Here is a 22,154-nt window from a genome sequence, read left to right as displayed (position 1 = left end):
CTGCCCCTGCTCTGTACAACAGCTCACAGAAATTATTACCTCCACTGCTCACTTTTATTCGTGTTTAATCTCTTCCTGCTCCATACAACAGCTCACAGAAATTACCTCCACTGCTCACTTTTATTCGTGTTTAATCTCTTCCTGCTCCACAGAACAGCTCACAGAAATTATTACCTCCACTGCTCACTTTTATTTGTGTTTAATCTGCCCCTGCTCCGCACAATAGGTCCCAGACAGGTAGGTGTAGTCTGTACCTTGTATGGGTAACATCTGAGACTGTCACCATGCAATGTGAGCTGACAGGAAAATATGTGCTTTTTTAGAAATTGGCTTTTATTTTTGTGACTGCTGTTGGAAGTACAAGGAGTTTGAGTGTAAAATAACTCTCAGACAAGGTGATGGGGGGGCTTTTCAGATTTAAATGGTTTAGAATTTTCTGTGCGGAACAGTACTGCAGAAATCAGCTAGATCGTACACTTTAAAAGCATGAAACCACCAAATTAAAGTTCAGTTTTCACAATCTGTATTTTAAATGTTACATTTAGATGTTACTCAGAAGAACACTGTAAATAAAGTTACAAAATATCATAATCCAAGGGTCTGATATAGCAAAAATAGGGAGCCTGTGTCTTCGTTAACAATGAATAAATATAACATTTAAATATCTGCAACATACTTATCTCTATGCTTTAAATAAAAAATATAGATGTTTATATAGCTCTCAATATTTTAGAAGTCATTTAGTACTACTGGAAGCTTCTAAATTACAAAGTTGGAGGCAGAGGATAGAAAATGACAGCCAGGCTTTCCTGACAGAAGCCAGTTCAGACATCATGGTTTTGGGCAACAACAGCAGAAGAAATCACCAGTTTTAGGACTGAGTTGAAGGGGAAGATAGAGGGATTGCACTCCACAATATCCCTTAAAAACTGGGATGTGGTGGCGTCAATCAGAGAGACCCAGACCCCAATAGCCACAGGTCACATTCTGAGGCTGCCAGGTTCAGCACAGTGTACCATACACAAAATAGAACAATTCTCTAATGCCATGTATTATTTGTTTTCTTCAAGAACCCCTCACTCAGTAGGAGGTTTGGAGCTGCAGTACACAGGCCACCAGCAGGACAGGGATTTCAGACAGCTTCCCACTATTCCTTGGGCTTCACCACATACTCCTGGAACATGGAATACAGCACCCCTGCAAGACAGGGAAAAAAAGCACAATTAAAGAACTGTGTTCAATTGGAAAGGATGGGTTTCAAAATCTGAATAGTTCTCAGCAAGACAGAATTTCCCTTCCTCCTCAGCTACATTTTTTAAATAAACACTCCAAAATTCTTCATACACAGAGAAACCGGGTATGAAAATACACAATTTATGAAAATGCAGATCCTGAGTTAATTCTAGTTGATTTTGTGGCCAAAGTCAAGCTTTTCTGATGTTCCTGCTGGGAATGCAGTACAAACAGTGTTTCATGGGATGGACATTTACACACAGAGGAGACCTGGGATGTACAGACCAGAGGCACAGTGTACATTCAGAGACACAAGTCCAGTCCTGTAAAAATACATACATATAAATATATATATGTATACACATATATATACATATAACAGTATGTATATATATAATATATACATATATATATTGTATACATGTATATATATAATATATACATATATATATTGTATACATGAATATATATATATAAATATATATATAAAAATATGTAATACCATGGTCTACACAAGCTGTAGATCTTCCAATGCATTAAATTCAGAAACAGCAACATATTTAATGTCAGATGAGTGTTTTCTTTTTTTGGTCTGTAAGAGGCAGAGATGCAGGACCTCACATTCCACATCTAGACATAATCAAAACTCCTACTCTGAAATTAAATACATAAAATCTGATTACTCCAGAAAGGCTGATTGAGCAGCAGTAAGGAGCACAAACATCCTGAAATAAATGTTTGGGATGCTTCCAGCCAGCCATGCCAGCTCTGTTATCCACTGGAGAGATCCAGGAGGTTCTCCATGGTTTGCCATTGCCAAGCACAGCTCCCATTCCATACGTACCACACGTCAGGGCTCCCACGGCGAAGCCCTGGGCTGCCACACGCATGTGGATCAGGTGAAGGGACAGTTTCATGTCACCTCTGTGCTTCAGCTTGTACAGCCCGTAGGCCACCACGGCGGTGAAGCCAGCCATCCCTGCAAGGCAACGAGAGCATCCCTCTGAGTGGAGATCCAGGGCACCAGGAGTGAAGGGACCCACCTAAACAAAACAGCCTGTGAACCACTGAGCTGCTTGGGTTGGAAAAGACCCTGAAGATCACTGAGTCCAACCATTCCCCCACAACTGCCAAGGCCACCCCTAAACCATGTGTGGAAACCCAGGGCACTGGGAATGTTTCTGTGTCTGCTCTGGGCTGCCCTGACCCCCAGGGCAGCACTGACTCTGACCCTCATCCATGGAGAAAGTTCCCCAGACTTCAAGATAGACTGGAACCCACAAAAGTGTGAAATAGATTCTAGAGAGCAGTGCAGGTGTGTCACTGGGGGAGAAATTGAGGTTTGGGGATTTCTAGTGTGTTGTGGATGGAAGCAAGATGGAGGGCACAGGGTGTCATCCTGGGCTTCTTCTTCCTCCTTCTCCATGGGTTTGGGTGGCATTTTGTAATTGGGCAGAAAAGTCCCCATTGCAGCTCTGTGGGATCAGTGATTGGGTTAAAAGGGAAAATAATCCAGGTGTCAGCTCTTCATTGGAGAGTTTAGTCTGAAAAGACCTTGGAACAAGAGATTGTGGCCATTTTGTGCCTTCTAATGAAAAGCTGCTGAACTCCCAGCAGTGAGGCTGTTTTACTGATAAGAGATAATAAACACCTGAGTGTGAACATGAACTACTGTCTCAAGTGCCTTCAATCCAGACCCAGAGAATCCCACAACCATGTCCCCAAGTGTCACATCTATACAGCTTTTCAATCCCTGCGTGGATGGTGATTCCAGCACTGCCCTGGGCAGCCTTCTCCCTGAAATTTTTCCTAATGTCCAGTCTAAACCTCCCCTGGCACAACTCTCCCATCCTAAAATAAGCCTGTTTTGGTCTAATCGCTCTGGTTTTGTGGAGTGGTAAATCCTAGCTCTGGTTTCACTCCAGTGCTACCTCATGCAATGCAATCAGTGCAGGCAAGAGCAACAGACTTCCATCAGTATTAAAATGCCAAAGGATTTTGGCATTACAGCTCAAGGTGTGAGAATTCCCTAGGTATTTTTCAGACAGAACCAGGGTTCCTCACACCTTTCCCTGCACAGACACAGCCAAGACCTCCACCCAGCTGAAGCTTAGACTCTCAGTGTGTGAATGCTCCCCGATGTATCCACTGGCCTGCTGCAGTTGCTATTTTGGGTGTTGTCACATTTGGCCAGGTGCCACCAGGACAGGACAAATCACATGTTATTGTCCCCAAACTGTGAGGAGGGAGGCTCTGCCGGGTCTCTTTCCCAGGGCCACAATTCACTGATAGTCCTTCAGCAGAGCAACCAGCCCCAGCTTTGCCAGCTCCAACACTGATGCTTTCTCAGAATACACAGAGAAATGCACAACCTTTTCCAATTCCATCTATTTCATTCCATTTTTAGGATTATTTGCACAGTTCATAGGTGCATGCCAAGTTTTAAGTGCTGTGTATATTTTACTGAGCAGAGCACGGGCAGTTTATCTTCCCTGAGCCAGAGCATTACACCAGAAAGCTGTAAACACTTAATTCACTCTCATTAAATACCATTTAACAGTTTTAGGGCCTTCAGCCCAGCTCTGACACAGGTCAAAGGGGAGTTCTGCCAATCTGCTTCAGGGAACTGGAACTCCTGGAGTTCATGGTACAGCCCAGCAAGGTGGAGACAAAGTGCAGTGAGCACGGAAGCAGTGACGGAAATGTGCTGGCAAAAGCTTGGAACAGTTCACCCCAAGTGACCTCTCTGCTCTGCATTTAAGGTGGCTGGAAATCAAAACGTGTCCTGTGTCACACAAAAGCTGATCCCTGCTCTCCTCAGAAGCTTGTTGGGAGTCTCAACAGAGAGGCTGAGAACTGAACAACTTCCTCAAGCTGGAGTAACATAAAAGTTACTAAAAAATGCATTTTAACTAAGTGATGGTAGCAGAGGCATGAAACATTTACCAGACAGGCTGTAATTTAAATCCTTCTAGTTTTTACAGCTTTTAAGTCACTTTGTAGTGGTCACACAATTCCCAGGAACTGTGCTCCAGAACAACTGCACAACACATTCCTTAACCACTTGACAGCATCACCTTCACATGTTTTGTAGCCCCACCTAAAAAGCCTTTCAGGGTTTGTTGGTTTGGGTTTTTTTTTTAATACTTGTAGGTTCTGAGTTTTATATTTAAGGTAACAGACCTCATTAATTTCCCTCTTTCTTTTAGGACAACTATTATGGGGAGGTAATTTCTAAGTAATTTCCTGTTTACAGAAAAAAGGTGAACAGTAATGGTGTTTCCCACATTGATTGTGCAAACACATTTCTCCATTTTTGAACTCACCAATTGGCACAAACGGCGTCTCCTTAAACTTTTTTATCAGCTTTGAGGTCTGGCTGGTCTCTGTCTCATAGTCAGGGTAAACGGATTCCTGGCTGGGTGACATTGTGGCTGTGAAGACAAAGAACCTCCCTTCAGGCTTTGGAAACCCCAAATAAAGAGAAGCTTTAGGGAAAGAAAATCCCTTATCACAAATATCCAGGTAGTGAGAGATAAGAACAGGCATCATAGAAAGATGGTTTAATTCAAGTGAAGCCTTGGGAAGCAGGACTCTGCTCACCAGGAGAGGTAAGAATGAAACAAAACCAAAAAAAGTAGGAGAACAACAAATTTCTGCCATCTGTTCACACCATAAGAGATCCCAGTGACCCCTCTCCATAGTCACAGAAAGCTTTGGTCACTGCCTGCCTTTCCTTTTAGGAATTCCATGCCTCACCACTCCGCTTGGCTTTCGCAGGCTGGTCCTTTATGGCACTTCTGACCTCAGCAAAGTTCACTTCTCCCCCTCATTCCCTGCCAAGAGCAGCAGCCACAGCAGTTGGGTTGGGAAGCACAAGGTCAGCCCTGCCTGGCAGCTCCTCAGTCACCACAGCCTGTCCCACATCATCATAACTCCCAATTCCTGATGGAGAACACAGGGATGGAAAACAGCCACCACCAAGGAGTTGAGCAAGTCCTGAAGCCCTCAATAGGTGCAGACTTGTGAGGGGTCACATCAGGAGGAGACGTCATCCACAGGTGATTTCTCACCTTCCCCCAAGGAAAATAAAAAGCAGCAACATCTTGAGAAGGCCTCCACTCACAGAACCATCATCATCATCAAAGTGAGACCATCCTCCAGAACTTCCCAGCTTTTTGTGTTGGGAATTGCAAGGATTACACCAAGACCTGTTCCCTCCTCAGTGCTCGGCATAAGCATCACTCAGTTAATGACAATTTCTGCCAGTGACACCACAGAGGGCCCTGCTAGAAAAATCTCTACGGCTATTGTTCAGCTCTGCCACCAACAGCAAAACACAGCTCAGGGGCACTTAGAAAGGCTGCAAGCTCTCAGAATAAACCAAGAGGAATTTCATTAAGCAGGTGCCAGTAACCTTAGGCAGAAGAGACATTTCAAAGGTGGCTGTGCTGCCTGGTTACACAGCATTTCGAGCACACCCATGCGAGCAGACTGACTGGTTCTCAAACCATTTCCTCTGCAAGGCAAAAGGATTTGGTTTCTCTATCTCTCTAAGATTTAGCCCATGCTATAACCACTCTTATTTGCTGAATGTAAACTATAATTTTAGCCTGACTCATTCAGAGACGGTAACAAGAGCTGTCCATCACTCAGCAGAGGAGGAGACAGCCAGAGGTGAGATTTACACAAGAAAATTATATTAAAAGTGAAACAATTCATCCACCACGGGAAGTTTCTGTGACCTTCAGCTCAGACCAAGATGGGCACAGGGCAGAAGAAACTGGGTGGAACACATGGCCCGGCCTGTTCGGTTCGGCAAGGTCAGGGCACCTGTGTGACCGGTGTCACCCGCGGGGAGGGACACTGAGGGAGGACCATGGGTGGGGAGGTGACAGGTCCCAGCATCCCTCCCGGCAAGGGGGAGGCCCTGGGTACCCCTAGGCTCCTTTCCGCCAGCCCAGCTCCACGTGGGGATCCTTCCCCGCTCCAGCCCCAGGCCCCCGCACCCCACATGGGGACTGTTCCCGACTGCGGCCCCAGGCACCTTCACCGCACTCCGGCCTTCTGCCCCACGTCCCCTCTGCTCCACTCCTGCCCCAGTCACCTTCCCCCCACATGGGAGCCCTTCCTGGCTCCAGTCCCAGGCACCTGCAGCACCCGCAGAACTCAGGCTGTGTGCCCGGGGTCCCGCCCGCCCCAGACCCGGCTCTCACCGCGCTGATCCGATACCGGCCGGCGTCTGCCGCGCCCGGGCCCGCCCCTACCTCTTATTGGCGGCTTCCGCCCCGCCCCTCCGCCGGAACCACAACTCCCAGCGTGCCCCGCGCCCGCGCGCCCAACGACAGCCAATCCGGAGCGGGACCGCGACCACCGCTTCCTTATACGGGCGCGGGGGGTGGGGCCGGCGGTGACGTCAGCGCGCGGTGCTCCGCATTGCGGCGGGGAGGCGGTGGCGGCCGGGAGGGGGCGCTGCGGGGCCCGGCCTGGCCTCAGCCCCGGCCTCGCGGTACCGAGAGCCGGGTGGGGGCTTGGACTCTGGGTTAGCCCCAAAACCAGCAAAATAGCGGGTTCGGCAACAGGGCGGAAAAACGGCTCCTGGTGGTTCTGCGGCTTGTCTGCTTTTCGCTACAAAAATGTCCCGTGTTGTCACACTGTGACGTGGAGTCAGATAGGGAGGGACTGTTGGCAACACCACGGAGTGACAGGACAAGGGCAGGCAGTTTTAAAGAAAAAGGGAAGAGCTTTAGATTAGATATTGGGAAGGAATTGTTCCCTGGGAGTTGGTGAGGCCCTGGCACAGGGTGCCCAGAGCAGCTGTGGCGGCCTCTGGATCCCTGGAAGTGCCCAAGGCCAGGCTGGATGGGGCCTGGAGCAGCCTGGGACAGTGCAAGGTGTCCCTGCCCATGGCTGGGGATGGGATTGTACGGAAAATCCCTCTGGGAAAAGGCAGTGTCCATAGAGGAGACAGAGGATCCTGCAGCTTCAGTCCGTAAAGGGAGAGAGGCCTTGGCGCACATCCCCGCGGGGTTTTCTCTCCCGAGGTTCCTTTTATCCCAAATCCGCCGCTCGCTCGGTGCCCTCTGCCTTCCCCCTCTGGCCGAGGTACCAGGGAGGTGCAGCCTTCCCGAACCGCCTGCCACATATCCCCCCTTGAACAGGTTATTTACCCCAAAGTTTAGAAACTCGGGGTTGTGCGGCCCCATTTGGCTGTTTAGGAGTCAAACTGCCCAGGTTCTGGAACAAACCCGTGGTTGAAGTTGGGAGAGACATTAAGCCCCATTTCAAAGCCGGTAGCAGCCATCCCTTCAGCCATGGAATTCTTTGTAAAGACATCAGCACACATCTTCCCTATGAGATGAGATGGTCTTTAAGGTCCTTTCCCACCTAAACACTATGGGAATCCTTAAAATCAGAGGGCTTTGAGAAAGCTACAAAAAGCAAGCCTCAGAGGCAGCAAAACTGCAGTTAGAGCTAAACAGTAGCCATAAGATTTGTCAGCAGAAAAATTGTATTAGAAGTAGACACATGGAACAATAGTCTGTGTATTAACACTTATCTAAAATAACTCCCTAAGCTACAAAAAGTATATCTAGTGATATTATAGTATATCTAGAGATATATAGTATCTACTCCAATAGTATATCTAGAGATATTTAGAAGTTCTAAGCTTAATAATGGAGCTCTGTGCATTGTATCTCAAAGCTTACAAGCAGGTATTGTATTTGAAATAAGCAAGCATTGTTTAACCAAAGGTACGTGTGCTTATAGTGGTTGGATAGAACTACTGTCAATGTGCTTTTTGCTTTGTGTGATTGGTCAAAAAACTTTTAAAGTGAATTGTAACATTAAGTTCTTGGTCTGCTGCCTGGGATGTGAGCTGCTGGCATCTTCCCATTGTCATGACCATGTAATGAGACTGATGCTGGAAAATAAAACAGCTTGACATGCATTCCTCAGCAGTCCCGTCCTGTTGGTGATTTGTAAATAAACCCCCAACCAGCAATAAACACTTCTGAGATTCGGTGAAATTTGGGTTCTTAGTCCTTTGCTGAAAAGCTCCCAACCTGATGTCAGAATCATGGAATGGTTTGGGTTGGAAGAGACCTTAAAGTTCATCCCATTCCACCCCCTACTACGGGCAGGGACACCTTCCACCAGATCAGGTTGCTCCAAGCCCCATCCAACTCGGAACACTTCCAGGAATGGGACAGCCACAGCTCCTCTGGCTTTCCCTCAGCCTGATTTTCTTGCTGCTGAATCACATAATTGACTGTGTTTTCCCATATTTCAGCTTTCAAGCAGACCTAGTTTTACCCCCACTCTGTGCCAGGATTTTGATGCCAAAACACAGCCTAGAAATTGCTCCTGACTTAAACCATATTCTGGAAGAGGAAGAAGAATCCACTGGGATCCCAAAGATGCCTAAAACCTTCTCCTAAATCTGAGAACAGCTTGTCAGAGCAAAACAGCAAATATAAATCCTTTTGTCCCTAAGCCCAGTGCTCCTGTGTGCTGTTTGTACCTCCCCATCTCTGAGCTGGGGGAAGGCAGAGCTGCTGCTCCTGCAGGGTCACTCTGCCACCGACATGTGGCATTTTGGGCAGCATAAAATAAAGTGGCTCAGACAAGCCTGCATCTCTCTAAATGTGCTGCCCATTACCCCTAATCTGGTTACTTTAATTGCCAAAGCCATTAGGGCCCTGCAGTCTGAAAGGAAACAAAAAATCGATGCAATTACCAGCCCTGAAATTGAGTTAATATCTTGTAATAAATTACAGTTAAGGCCACTTTCTCCAGTGACTCTCAGAGGCACATTTAATTCTCTGCTTCGGGGCAGAAACTCAATTAAAAACAAAAACTTATTTCATTTTAATTGCTGGCCTAATGAAACCTCTGTCACCTGCAGCTTTCTGGTGTGGGTGTCCAGTGTCTCAGCTCTATGAGTGGCTTCTTGCTCTCTGCTAATGTGTGTGTTGCACACATATTATAATAATATTTATGTATTACAGGGTATATTTTAAGTGCAGCAGCAGCTGATTGTGGCAAACATGGAAATGGGTAAAAATAACAAATTTCTTTTTGTGAATCCTCTGTGAATCTCTGTGGATGTGGAGCTGTGGCCATCACTGCTGCTCTGCTCTCCTGTTTTTACCAGGCTGGTTTGGGGTGAATAAAATTCACTGGGATTGCCACAGGGGGAGCCTTGGCACAACCAGGGTGTTCCCATGGCCCTGTTTGTTGGTGAGATGAGGAAATGAGCAGGAGTGTGACCACTCGCCCATGCTGATGCCCAAAAACTCCTGCAATAAACCACTTCATCAGAAATGCCTTTGGCAGAGGCCATTTCTGGTCTGTCAGGGGATGAGGATCCTGCAGCATCAGATTTCCTGGAAAACACAAGGACATCGTACAGCAGGGGCTCAGCCCTGGGAGCTGTTGTAGATGTTGTGCTCAAACACAGGGTGGAGAGCACTCTTCCAGAGCTGCCAAGGAATGATAAAAAGCAGGAAAACAAAACCAAACCAGGGAGGTTATTCTGAGCTCACATTTCCTGACTGTCCTCTTGCACAAACGAAAGAAGTTTGTAAAAGCCTGGTTCAAGCCTCTGGCAGGATGGAAAGAGGAGAAGAAGCTCCTGTAAGTGCCTTTTCTGCTCCTTGCTTGTAGACGAGGCTGCACAAGAAACCTGGCAAGGCTCTCTTGTGTTTTTGAGGGGTAGCCAGCTTGGGGCTGGGATTAATTACTGAGCTCAGCCCTCCCTTCCACTCTGAGGTACGGGGTGGGGATGGGGACGCCAGTGCCGGGCTGATGTGGAGGGAGAAGGATGTGGCAGAGGGAGAAAAGGCATCTCAGTGGGCTGGAAGAAACCCCAAATGCAAATTTTGGGAATGGTCTGTGCTGGTGTGGGCCGAGGGGGTGTGAGGGGGAAGGTGTTTATGAGTCTCGGGTGTTGCTGTGATCAGCAGAGTGTGCAGCCTTGGTTTCCTCTCAAAGGTCTGCAGTCACAGCTGAGGGTGAATTTCCTCCAAAATATGACACAGAAAAGAAATTTTTAAAAGCTCATTCCCAGACAAGTCTTTTTGTGGCTCTTTCCCATGGCAGATCCCTGCTCTCCCACTGTTCTGTCTGAAGGGCTCTGCAGCACTTGCCAAAGAACTGAGACAGCACAAAAACATTTCAATCCAGCTCAAATCCATTTTTCTTTTCTTTTCAGCTGCCTGAAACTATGTGGAATGGGTATTTAAGCAATTTCAGTCATGGGACCACAGGAGGTATGTCCAGAGCTTCACCCTTTACAGCTGCACACCCACTCTGAGCTCTGGGGTGGAGGGCACCCCTTTCCCTGGGTGTTTGTGGGGAGGGAGCCATCCCTAAACCCTGCACATCTCTGCAGGGACAGACAGATCCTCGAGGAGAGACCAGAGCTACACAGCCAGGCCTCTTTGGGATTGCTGGAAAATGAGCTCCAGGGAAAAGATAGGTAGCTTTGGCCATGGCTGAAAAAATGTCTGCTTTAAGGGTAGAGGGGTGTTTACACAATTTTTTGCAAAACTGTTTTTTGTTTTGCTGCCAAAAGATTAACCTTGATTTATAAACTCCTCTTTAACCTTCAAAGTGCCAACAGCACCAGGTATCTGCTACTGTGAAATGGGCTCCTCAGTGACAACTTTTTTACTCTAAAATCAGATCCCAAAAGTAGGAGGCTCCCAATCACTCACCATTTCCTGAAATCGGGGCTGCAGCCATCTGTGACGCCCACAGTTCCAGGGAGTGACCGCTGCAGGGGTTGTCTCATGCCTTGTCTCATGCAGAAGTGATTCCAGCAATGTTCTTCCAGCTGAATCTCTCCCTCTCACCATAATTCAGGACTGGATTCTGGTGCCTACATGTATTCACCTTGGATGAGTCTTTGAGCAGCCTGGGATAATGGAAGGTGTCCCTGCCCAGGGCAGGAGGGTTGGAACAAGATGTTCTTCAAGGTCTCTTCAACCCAAAACATTCTGGGATCCTATGAATTCTATATTTTCCACTTACAAATGCCTTTTACCAGAATCCATGTCTTCTTGTCCTAGAGTTGGCATGGAGAGGGGTCCATGTCCTCCCAGGAGCAGGGAGATGTTCAGCATTTCCCCTCTGGGAACAGCCCCACTGCCATAAAGGTGCTGGTGGCAGGTTCTTCTTTACCAAGAATTGAGATGTTGCTTTCTTAGTAGTGACCCAGGTGAATATAAGCAGCTCACAGTGAGCTGTGGTGGTGGATTTCCTGTAATTTGGAGCAGAAACTTCACTAAAAGCTTGTGGTGGTGCCAGGAGGAAGTAGTGACTTATGTCAGAGGAAACCATGCTCATTCATTTTTATGTGTCTGAGTAAGGAAAGCAGAATTAATTTTGGGTTTTGGTTTTGGTTTTTGTTTTTTTTTTTTTTTTTTTTTTTTTTTTTTTAATATGTACAAGTAGACAGCTATCCCCATACTTAAGCAAAGTTGTTCAGGACACAAAATACTCACCAGACAGTGGCAGAAATTTAAACCCATGAAATTCCTGTACTTGAATGGAGCCTACAAGAAAGACAAAGAGGCACTTTTTACAGGAGCATGGAGTGACAGGAAAAGGGGGAATGGCTTCCAGCTGAAAGAGGGTGGGTTTGGACCAGATATTAGGAGGAAGTTCTTTGCTGTGAGGCCCTGGCACAGGTTCTCAGAGAAGCTATGGCTGCCCCTGGATCCCTGGAAGTGTCCAAGGCCAAGTTGGACAGAGCTAGGGGCAACTTGGGATAGTGGAAGGTGTCCCTGCCCATGACAGGGGGTTGGAATGAGATGATCTTGAAGGTCCCTTCCAGCCCAAACCATTCCATGATTCTATGAACTAAACATCTCTGTGTTTCACATTTCCTCTGTGATGTGCTGTTTGCTTCCTGTGTGAATTGGAACCACATTTGATCCCTTTTCCTTGCTCCTAGGCAGCCACTGGACAAACACAAGCTCAGGAGTGACAGCAGCAACCACAGACACGTGGCTGGATGCTGCCAATTCGAGTGAGTACCCGTACGAGTACCTGGATGACGAGGATTATGGGCTCTATGGCCTCTGCACCAAAGAGGAGGTGCTGTCCTTCAGCAGGGTGTTCTTGCCATCATTTTACACTGTGATCTTCCTGCTTGGAATGGCTGGGAATGCTCTCCTGTTTACTGTCCTCCTCATGTACATCAAGAAGAAGAAGAAGATGACTGAGTTGTATCTGCTGAACCTGGTAGTTTCAGACTTCTTCCTGCTACTGACCCTTCCTTTCTGGGCTCTGTACATTTCTCAGTGGGTCACCTGGGACATCTTGTGCCCATTCTTAAATGCCATGTACACTCTGAACTTCTACAGTGGCATCTTCTTTGTGAGCTGCATGAGCCTGGACATGTACCTGCAGATAGTTCATGCTTGGTCTCCTCACAGCTCCACGGTGTGGAGAAATTCCATCCTCATCTTGTTGGTGATGTGGGTCCTTTCCATAGCTCTCTCCATTCCTGATGGCCTTTTCACCAGCACAAGGCAAATGCACAACAAAACCATCATGTGCACCCAGGATTATGGCCAGGAACATTTATTTTGGAAAGTTGTCTTTCGGGTGATTCAAAACATCCTGGGATTCCTTTTCCCCTTCCTCTTCATGACCTTCTGCTACTCCCGCATTGCCTGTGTGCTCAGCACCTCCCAGATACCTGGCTCCAGGAGAGCTCTCTGCTTAGTCCTTACTCTGGTGGGGGTCTTCTTTGTGCTGTGGTGTCCTTACAACATTGTGCTCATCCTCCACTCCCTGCAAGACGTTGGTGTGATCAGGAGCTGTGAAAGCAGCAGGAAACTGGACTATGCCCTGCAGGTCACGGAGAGCTTGTCCTTTGTCCACTGCTGTCTCAACCCCTTGCTCTATGCTTTTGTGAAGAAACGGTTCAGGGCATATTTGTGGAAGATCCCTCAGGCCATTTTTAGGAGAGGTGCTTTCTTTTCCATCCAGGACTCCCAGACGAGCCCGTCTTGCAGCAGATACGCAGCTGAGATAGAAATGTTGAGCATCACAAATGCCTCATAAATATTTACATTATTTACATTATTTACATTATTTACATTATTTACATTATTTACATTATGTGTGAGCCCTCTGTCCTGCCCATGATGGAGTTGGTGTGAGCCCACAGCACTGTGTAACCAGATAGTTCATCCCAGCAACAGACTTGAGATGAGGACTTTACGTAACTGGGATTGGAAAAGTGCATGTGGGATCTGTTTCTGTTGCAAGTGGAATTATTATGAAAGACTTGTCCTGGACTTACACTAGTGGAAGAAACCCAGTTCCCCTCTGGAGTATATGAGGCAGTAGCAAATAAAGGATCAGATTTCTCAATGTTTTGCCTTTAAAAATGCAAATTAAAACTTGAGGAGAGATTCTCCTCCTCCCTGGTGTGGGCTGAGGAATGGAATTCCATGCTCATCCATCAGGCCAGAAAGACTGCCAAGGGATGGCTTTGCTTCTCCTGGCTCTTACCATCTGCCAGATGATTTAACCAGGACAATCTTGTTTCCTACCAGGAGATAAACAGGAAGGACTGGACACCTTTAAGCTGAGTTGTTCTCTGTCATGATGAGCTGTGCCTGCTGAGCAGGGAACTGTGGCTCTCCAAGGGGCAGAGCCTTGGTTAGAGATCAGTTTGAGCAGAACAAAGTCCAGACCAGTAACAATCAGTGAGAAAGAGATAAAAGGGGGCTCAGCAGAACAGTGGTGGAGGTATTTGCCTTCCAAGATCCGGTCTGACAAGATAAAAAAGAACCATGGGTACCACCTGTAACACAAATAATGGCTTTGAAACACAACAGAGTGAGAGCATGGCCTGAACAGAAGACCACAGAGGGCTGGCTGATGGTCGATCCTTATTACCCAGTGCAGCTCTGAAGTTCAAGGTTCTGAGTTTGCTGACTTTTATTTAAAGGCATTATTCACCCCAAATGCTCCTGAACCTTAAATAGTCCCTTTTCATCCTGAAAATCTATTAAGTCTGGAAGTTGCCTAGAGTTGTACAAATAAAATGATTAATTTAAGAGAAAGCACTCATCACATTTATTTTATTACTACATAAGGTTACAGGACTGAGAAGGGCTTTAAGTTGATCACTGCTGTTATTTTTCTTCCCAGCATTGCTACAGTATTTTTCCAAAATGCTAAGGTTGGGAGCTTTCCTTAAAAAAACAAAGCCAGAATAAATATTTAGCTGATGCTATGATGTGGCCTTCACTCCTTGGGTCAGGTCACTGTAGGGAACATGGAAAGGGACAGAAGGGACAGCAGCTGGGAAGCTAAACAGATGAAGATTGTGATCCCAGACAGAGGAAGGCTCTTGGGACTGTGGAAGACTTCTGATGAGATGCTCTAGGGAAGAGCAAAGGTGAGGAATAGAGGGGAGTTAATGTCACACTCCATCCTGCACGAGAAGAGGTCCAAGCACCAGGGGCTGGGACAGGCTGTGGTGGCAGTCTGGGTAGATCAGGGTGGCAGCACCCAGAGGAGCAGTGCCAGGTGGGATGCAGCATCCCTGACGTTGTCCCCAAACCCCATCTGGAGAGAGGTAACAGGGGAGTTTGAGAAGCAGAAGGGAAAGTGGGAAAAGCAGAAGTCCCTATGGGCACTGCTCCCTGCCAGGGGCTGGATGGAGCATCTGGAAACCCTGGACTCCTCTGGTGCCAAGCAAAAGCAGTGGCTCAAGCTCTCCTCACTCATGGGTCAGCTCAGCTGCTTTGCTTTGCACTCAGACAGAGCAGTAGCACTTGCACTGTTGATTGGCAAAGCGCTCCTGGGACACCATGTGCTGTGGAGATCACCAAAATGTCAGAGACTTTTCCATCTCTTGGCTTTTGAGACCAAATCAGCTCAGCTATGACCCCCTTCCCTACGTCCTGTGCTCATTTCCAGTAGCATTTCCAACATCCACTCTTGGTTTCACTTTTTCAGTGGGTGTCCATAGCCTGGTCTTAAAGGCAAAAATCACAGAGTGGGATTCTCCGAACATTTTCCTTACAAAATCTGGGCTCCATGCAGCCTAGAGAAGGGAATTTGCCTCATGCCAAAACCCATCCCCCTAATACAGTGTGGATACTCCAACAGCATTCCAACATACCTTCCACCTTAAAAATCTCTGTTAATCCAGGGACAAGTTCACCTCGAGTAGAGCGCTCTGCAGGGGCAAGGCAAACACTCACAGCCAATGAGGACAGAGGCTGTCAGCTCTGCATCTGCCTATCAGCTGCTGGGTGGGGATAAAATGCACATTCCTGCCCCAACCTGCCTCTAGTCCCAGCTCCCAGACGGGCACAGAGCTCTCATGGTGCTCTGGGTGGTTCTCCTCTGTACCTTGGTGTCATCACTGCTCGGTGGGCTCTATGTCCTGGGCGTGTTTCGGAGACAGAGACCCAATGAGCCACCCCTGGACAAAGGTACCATTCCCTGGCTGGGCCACCTGCTGGAATTCAGAAAGGACAGCTCAGAGTTTCTCAAAAGGATGCAGAGCAAACACGGGGATGTTTTCACGGTGCTGATCGGTGGCTATTACTTCACCTTTGTGATGGATCCCTTCTCCTTTGGCACCATTGTGAAGGAATCGCGATCCAAACTGGACTTTAGGACTAGTGCGACTCAGCTGGTCATGCAGGCTTTTGGCTACAAGCCCATCAAAGCCACTTATAGCATAGTTCATACATCAAGCCTAAAGCACCTGATGGGAGATGGCCTCACTGTCCTCACACAAGCCACCATGGAGGGCTTTCGGAAGCTGCTGCTTTTCAACCTGAGCTCAGGAGAGAAGAGAGTGTGGCAGGAGGAAAACCTCTTCCACTACTGCTACAACATCGTCTTCAGAGCTGGGTATCTGGCTCTGTATGGCACTGAGCCACCCCGAGGGGCCGGGAGCCAGGAGAAGGCTGAAGAGCAGGATCGCCTCCACTCCAACCAGCTCTTCCAGGAGTTTCGTAAGTACGACCGCCTCTTCCCTCGCCTGGCCTATGCTCTGCTGCCTCCCAAGGACAAAAGAGAGGCTGAGAGGCTGAAGAGACACTTCTGGAACGTGCTGTCTGTGAAGAAAGTCTGGCAGAAGGACAATATCAGTGGCTGGATAAGTGATCAAGACAAACTTCTGGCAGAAAACGGTGTCCCCGAGTACATGCGGGAGCGTTTCATGTTCATGCTCCTCTGGGCATCCCAAGGCAACACGGGCCCAACTGCCTTCTGGCTCCTCTTGTATCTGCTGAAGCACCCAGAGGCTCTGAAGGCTGTGAGAGGTGAGGTGGATAAAGTCTTGAAGGAGAGTGGGCAGGAAGTAAAGGCAGGGAGCCCCCCAGTTACTGTCACTAGGGACATGCTGAGCCAGACTCCTCTGCTGGACAGTGCTCTGGAGGAGACCCTGAGGCTGGTGGCAGCCCCAGTGCTGGTCAGAGCTGTCCTCGAGGACACCTCCCTGAGGACAAGCAGTGGGACAGAGTTCACCCTCCGCAGGGGGGACAGGGTGGCTCTGTTCCCACACATCTCTGTGCAGATGAACCCAGAAATCCACGAGGAGCCTCACAAATTTAAGTATGACCGTTTTGTGAACCCAGACGGCACCAGGAGAGATTTCTACAGAAACGGGAAGAAGCTGAAATTCGTCAGCATGCCTTGGGGGGCAGGAGTTTCCACCTGTCCCGGGCGCTTCTTTGCTACTGCTGAAATGAAATTGTTTGTGTTCTTGATGCTGAGTCACTTTGACCTGGAGCTGGTCGATGAGGAGAAGGAGATCCCAGCCGTAGACATCAGCCGCTGGGGGTTCGGGACCATGCAGCCTGTGCGCGACGTTCGCTTCAGGCACCGGCCACGCTTCTGAGCTGGGCACTCCTGGGCTGGTGTTTGTTCTGGTGTCACTTGTGGAACAAATTGTCTGATCCCGTGGTTATCAGATCCCTGCAGTGCCAACACTGATATGATCTTGTTTGCTCGATGTTTGTCATGGCTTTTGTTGCTGCCTCCTCCTTGTGTGCTGCTGCTGCTGCTTGTTGTGTTGGTTATGGGATAGAAGAGGGTAACCTGCACAGAGAGACAAAATGTGCCCTGCCAGGCTACTCCCCGTCCTACCCCAGGGGCCATCGGCCCACTGAAAGCCAGGAGGATTGGCAGGTGGGAACTCAAATTCAGGGCTTCCAAGGAATAAGGGTTTTGTCCAGGTTCCTCCCAGGGCTGTCCCAGCAGAGCATCAGTCCCAGCATGACTCTCATGGAGATGTCATCAGGAACAGCTCTCTGGATCACCACCTGGGATAAGTGGGATTGTGTCAAGGCAGGGGAGACATCCTATGCTGTGTAGGAAAAGAGCATTTTGGGACTGCACAGGACTTTATATAATAGAGTGTTTGGGGGAGGAACCAAAGGAGGATAAAGGAGGGATTTAGGTGATTAAGGCAGGAAAATTGAGATGTAAGGGGATGAAAAGGGCTGGTTGGGTGCAAATAGGTGACTGACTGGTCCCTAGACTTGTCTGGTCACATCCTGCACCTGATAATTTATTTTCCTCATTAAGTATCATTGGCAGGATGGCATCAAGCTTGTGGTGAACCCCTGAGAGGTCAGAGAGCAGCAAATATCCTCTCCAGAGATGTAAAAATTTCCTTGGGGAAATTTTGTCTTGTTTATGGCTCCCTTCTTGTATCTGATGAGGCCTCCAAAGAGAGCAACCTCAATCCCTTATGGGCTACAGCCATTGTGATCTTATAGCCCTCAATTTTTTTTTTAATCTGCTGAATCAGTGCAGGATAAACCTTTGCTCTACAAGCTCTGCTTTGCTTTATCACCCTTCAACTTCATTAGAACTCCCACCACTTCCTTACAGGAGTTAAACCCAAGCCTCTCCTGTGTGGAGAAAAGTGAATTGATTTTAATGCTGACACTAACCTTGAACTTTGGAGATTATTTGTGGTCGAGGAATGAAACTCAAACATTTTCACACGTGTCCAAACATCAGATCCAGATTCTGCTTTGTCCTGCAAAGGGCAGGGTGATGTTGTAACTGCATGTTAAGGGCAAACTATCTCAGCCTGCCAGACTGGTAGGTAGCCCTGACCTCATGGTGGTGGTGGAAATTCAGGCAGAAACTATCAAGCAGTTGTGGCAGGACCAAGGAAAACAAAAATTACCTGTAAGGCTTGACTGCAACAGCTAATATTTCCATTAACAATTCCAGCACCTTTTCACTCCTTCCATGCTCCAGCTACAGCTCTCACCTATTTTTTTTTGTCATCCATGGGTTCACTCCTCTGAAGCCCTTCTCACATTCTGGTCAATGCAAGCTCCAAACCATGCCCAGGAATTCCTTGGGGTAGCTGGGCAGATCAGAGCCATCATCACATCCTGCCCAGGTGATGTCCTCCTTCCAAAGCTCTAGGAAAAGGATTTTTCATGTGGATGTCCTGCATGGAAGTGGTTCCCAGATAGTAGACAGTGTTTACAGGTCGTCACAAAGAGCCCGGGTCAGAGCTGAGCAGTGAGGGATGTGTGCTGCACAAATGTGGACTGGGATTGGGGAAGGAATGTAAAAGTAATAACAATGAAAAATCTGGGTTTATTTGCTTGTCAGAATGGTTTATTTAACCAAACAGTGTTGAGTCTATAAAAGAGCTCAGACATGCTCAATTGCATGCAATTGTGAGAAGCAAAAAAGAAAATAATTCATATATGGAAGAGCATGAAAACTCCAAATGAGTTAATCTATAATTCTGTTTTTTATGTTTAGATAGGTTTTTCCCTGGCACTGACCTTTCCATCCCAAAGTGCACCAGCAAGAGCAAAGAACCAGCCTGTGCCAACAAAAACCTGACTGGATTTGTGAGAGAAGTTAAATTGGATAGGATCCAGAGTCCTGAAAGGTTTCTTGGGGGGCAGCCCTCATTGCAGTGTCTGTCTTGTGTAACTCTCCTCTCCTCCCAGAGAACTGAGCATGGCATCTGGCCCTAAGCCCTTGGGGTTCTCTCCTCTAGCACACTTCAGCATTCCAAATTTTACAATCTGCTGAGTTGGTGCCTGCTCTCCACAGCACAGGGAAAGCTCCTCTGCTCTCAGTCACAATTCCTGCTCTGCATGCTCAGCAAGGGAAGGAGTCATGGTGCTCCATCTTTCAGGTTTGGAACAATATGGCTTAAACTTGCTGGGAAAGAGCATCCCTGGATAAACAGCCTCACTTTTAATATTGACTGTAATGTATTAGGAACTGTTTTCCTGTTCTCCTTCCTCTAAACACAGCCAGACACAGCTCTGAGAAAGCCTCTTACTGCTGCTCATATGGGAAATTGAGGGATACATCAACACTGCAGAGAAACTCAAAGGAACACTGAAGTTATGAGTACAAAGCAATGACACAGCCAACACCATCCTTTGCAGAGGAAAGCAGGGTGTGAAGGTCAAAGAGGAACGTGACATTTCAGGATTTTTAAAAAGAATTAAAACACTCAGCCTAAGCCAGGGACACTGCTGCCACATCTCCAAGTGGATGTGTCCCTGCTCCCCAGGGAAGAGCAGCTCAGCTTCAAAGTGGCAAAGTCTCTTAGTGCTACAAAATCTGCACGTTACAAGGTCACTTTTTGGTGACCAGTGTCCCAGTTCCCCCCACGAGTCACACAGAAACAGCCCGTGGCAGGCAGGACACACGGACAAAACACGGTGGGGTGGGGCAGAGAGCAGCTTGGCAGGAGGGTTTGGTACCAAACACCCGGTGCAGGAGGGCACAGTGAGGTGATTCCCCATCTGGCACCACATCCACGTCACTGTGCAATCATGAGGCCATACTTGGAGCACAGCAGGCCTCTCTTCTTTTCCCGTTCCATGAGGAAGTTCCTCAGTTTGGCGGTGGGGAAGGTGACCAGTGCCTGCTGCCTGTTGTCCAGACCTGTCTCCTGGAGCCAGGGGCTCTGGAGGCACTCGGAGGCTGAGGGCCTTCCCCTAGGACAGACAGAGGTGAGGGGTCAGTCAGGGCTCTGTGCTGCATGGGGAGGCTGTCACGGACATATTTTATGAAAAATCCTTTTGAGAGGATTTTTTCTCCTGGGAAGCTGAGAGGCCTCAGAAACGAAATGTAAACAATGATTATCTGCTGCTGTGGAATGCAACAGATAATGCAATTTGATTGGTCTCATGTGGTTGTTTTTAATTAATGGCCAATCACAGAGTCCAGCTGTCTTGGACTCTCTGCAGAAAAAAATCCTAGCAAAGGATTTTTCAGAAAATCTGTCCATGACAGGAGAATCTTTGCAAATAAAGAGAAAGGGCAACACCCGGGATGTGATGGGAGGACAGGCAGCCTCTTACCAAGGGTTTGCACACAGAGTGCTCTGCAGGAAGGACACTGCTCCCCCGGACAGACCCGCGTAGCACCGTGCCAGCTTCAGCTTCCCCTTCCTGGCTGTTCTCAGGAACTCACAGGGTACATCCGAGCTGATGGGGTAGTTGGCACTCAACCTGCCCCAGGAGGAGAGAATTGAAATCATGAAGCTGCCTCCAGCTCCCAGCAGCTGACAAAATTGAGGATTGTTGTTGACTTTATTCGTGGTGTTGGAGCTTGTGCGGGGGCTATCTCGGGGGGCGATTCGGGCTCTTTAGTGGAAGGGTCAGGAAGTAGTTAAGTTCAAAATGCCAGCTTTGGGAGTTGGAGATGAGGGTTGGAATCCTTTCTTCCTGAGATAGGGTGGTGGGGTAACTCTAAGAAGGGGTTTAGTCTTCAATTTTTGGCTTACAAGACCAATGTTTTTATAAACTATTAGAGTTAATTAGAGTTTGAGTAGTTTATTTTCTAATGTGGAGCTGTTGGAGTGGGTCCAGGGGAGGCCACCAAGGTTAGCAGAGGGATTGGGCACCTCTCGTTTGGGGAAAAACTGAGAGAATTGGGATTGTTCATCCTGGAGAGGGCTTCAGAGAGACCTTAGAGCCCATTGCAGTGCCTAAAGGGGCTCCAGGAGAGCCTCCAAGATGGACTTTGGATAAGGGCTTGTAGTGGCAGGACAAGGATGAACAGTTTTAAATTAAAAGAAAAGAACTTTAAATTAGATATTGGGAAGAAGTTCTTCCCTGGGAGGGCATTGAGGCCCTGGCACAGGTTGCCCATCCATCCCCTCCATCCCCCAGCTTCCCATGGCATTGCCAAAGGAAGGGCACAGCTGAGATTAACTCTCTGAAACTGTGATTTTAAAGCCACTCACAGGGTAGGGAACAATCAACTGACTCACATGATGAAGGCTGTGATTTAAAATCAGAAACTGATTTTAAAGCCAGTAACAGCACAGAGAGCAATCAATGGACTCACATGATGAAGGCTGTGATTCCAATGGACCAAATATCAGTCTGGGGAAGGGCTCCTTGCTCTGTCAGCAGTTCTGGAGCTGGAAAAGAAAACTTGTGTGAGGCAAGCTCCTCTCCAACACACTGAGAGCAGCACAAAGGCCGTGGATATTTTATGCTTTGCTGCCTTCCCAAGATGGGAGAAGAGGCAGCTCCCAGGACAGGGAGCTGCTTGAGGAGCTTCCACATGGATGCTGATTGCAGTGAAACCATGAGAGCCTCTGGGCAGATGGCAGCAATGCTTTCTCCCTGGATAAATGGACACGTGGGTGCCAGCCAGACTGGCATTGCTGTGAGCTGACAGTGGGACAGCTGTCACCACTCACTGCTCCCACAAACTCACACCGTCACTGGAGAGCAGCACCTGGAAGGCTTTTCTAACTGGGACCACCTGCTGCCTTGACCAATGTTTGGGTCTTTCTGTTTATCACACATTGCAGATAAGCCCCAGGTCACTGTAATTGAGCTCTACTCACCCATGGTCTCCACATAGTCCGAGCATTTGTCCATGGTAATAAATTTGTCTGGTGTGTAGAA

General features: G+C 47.9%; 4 protein-coding genes across 4 annotated transcripts; 2 read left to right on the top strand and 2 right to left on the bottom strand.

Annotated features, from left to right (window-relative positions):
* Positions 1 to 506: 506 nt before the first annotated feature.
* HIGD1A (HIG1 hypoxia inducible domain family member 1A) lies at positions 507 to 6,489 on the bottom strand. The gene is made up of 4 exons (XM_036378708.2): positions 6,450 to 6,489; positions 4,560 to 4,667; positions 2,078 to 2,212; positions 507 to 1,197 (listed from the first exon to the last, which is right to left on the bottom strand). The coding sequence occupies exons 2-4, from the start codon at positions 4,660 to 4,662 to the stop codon at positions 1,148 to 1,150; spliced, it is 288 nt and encodes a 95-aa protein (XP_036234601.1). The 5' UTR covers positions 4,663 to 4,667; positions 6,450 to 6,489; the 3' UTR covers positions 507 to 1,147.
* Positions 6,490 to 9,522: 3,033 nt separating this feature from the next.
* On the top strand, positions 9,523 to 13,314 carry ACKR2 (atypical chemokine receptor 2). Its single transcript, XM_036378690.1, has 4 exons — positions 9,523 to 9,616; positions 9,803 to 9,873; positions 10,451 to 10,508; positions 12,197 to 13,314. Exons 1-4 carry the CDS (start codon positions 9,523 to 9,525, stop codon positions 13,312 to 13,314), a joined length of 1,341 nt encoding a protein of 446 aa, XP_036234583.1.
* A 2,266-nt stretch (positions 13,315 to 15,580) lies between these two features.
* LOC118684068 (7-alpha-hydroxycholest-4-en-3-one 12-alpha-hydroxylase) lies at positions 15,581 to 17,125 on the top strand. The gene has a single exon (XM_036378760.1). The coding sequence runs from the start codon at positions 15,596 to 15,598 to the stop codon at positions 17,123 to 17,125; it is 1,530 nt and encodes a 509-aa protein (XP_036234653.1). The 5' UTR covers positions 15,581 to 15,595.
* Positions 17,126 to 19,877: 2,752 nt separating this feature from the next.
* LOC129046614 (obscurin-like) lies at positions 19,878 to 21,517 on the bottom strand. The gene is made up of 3 exons (XM_054514074.1): positions 21,506 to 21,517; positions 20,592 to 20,741; positions 19,878 to 20,225 (listed from the first exon to the last, which is right to left on the bottom strand). Coding segments are annotated over exons 1-3 (330 nt in total). The 5' UTR covers positions 21,508 to 21,517; the 3' UTR covers positions 19,878 to 20,047.
* Between the last annotated feature and the right edge of the window lie 637 nt (positions 21,518 to 22,154).

Source organism: Molothrus ater, chromosome 1 (genome assembly GCF_012460135.2).
Source record: "Molothrus ater isolate BHLD 08-10-18 breed brown headed cowbird chromosome 1, BPBGC_Mater_1.1, whole genome shotgun sequence".
Taxonomy (NCBI): Eukaryota; Metazoa; Chordata; class Aves; order Passeriformes; family Icteridae; genus Molothrus; species Molothrus ater.
Note: the sequence above shows the minus strand (reverse complement) of the source record. Positions and strands in the feature narration are given on the sequence as shown.

Excerpts from the sequence above, each read along its gene's own strand:
- ACKR2 (XM_036378690.1), top strand. The coding sequence starts at position 9,523 with ATGCCCAAAAACTCCTGCAATAAACCACTTCATCAGAAATGCCTTTGG. Across the intron at positions 9,617-9,802 it reads GATGAGGATCCTGCAGCATC|CACAAACGAAAGAAGTTTGT; the intron begins AGATTTCCTGGA and ends ACTGTCCTCTTG. Across the intron at positions 10,509-12,196 it reads CAGTCATGGGACCACAGGAG|GCAGCCACTGGACAAACACA; the intron begins GTATGTCCAGAG and ends CCTTGCTCCTAG.
- LOC118684068 (XM_036378760.1), top strand. The coding sequence starts at position 15,596 with ATGGTGCTCTGGGTGGTTCTCCTCTGTACCTTGGTGTCATCACTGCTC.
- LOC129046614 (XM_054514074.1), bottom strand. Across the intron at positions 20,226-20,591 it reads ACTCTGTGTGCAAACCCTTG|GGGAAGGCCCTCAGCCTCCG; the intron begins GTAAGAGGCTGC and ends TGTCTGTCCTAG.
- HIGD1A (XM_036378708.2), bottom strand. The coding sequence starts at position 4,662 with ATGTCACCCAGCCAGGAATCCGTTTACCCTGACTATGAGACAGAGACC. Across the intron at positions 2,213-4,559 it reads GACGCCGTTTGTGCCAATTG|GGATGGCTGGCTTCACCGCC; the intron begins GTGAGTTCAAAA and ends GTTGCCTTGCAG. Across the intron at positions 1,198-2,077 it reads CGTGGGAGCCCTGACGTGTG|GGGTGCTGTATTCCATGTTC; the intron begins GTACGTATGGAA and ends CCTGTCTTGCAG.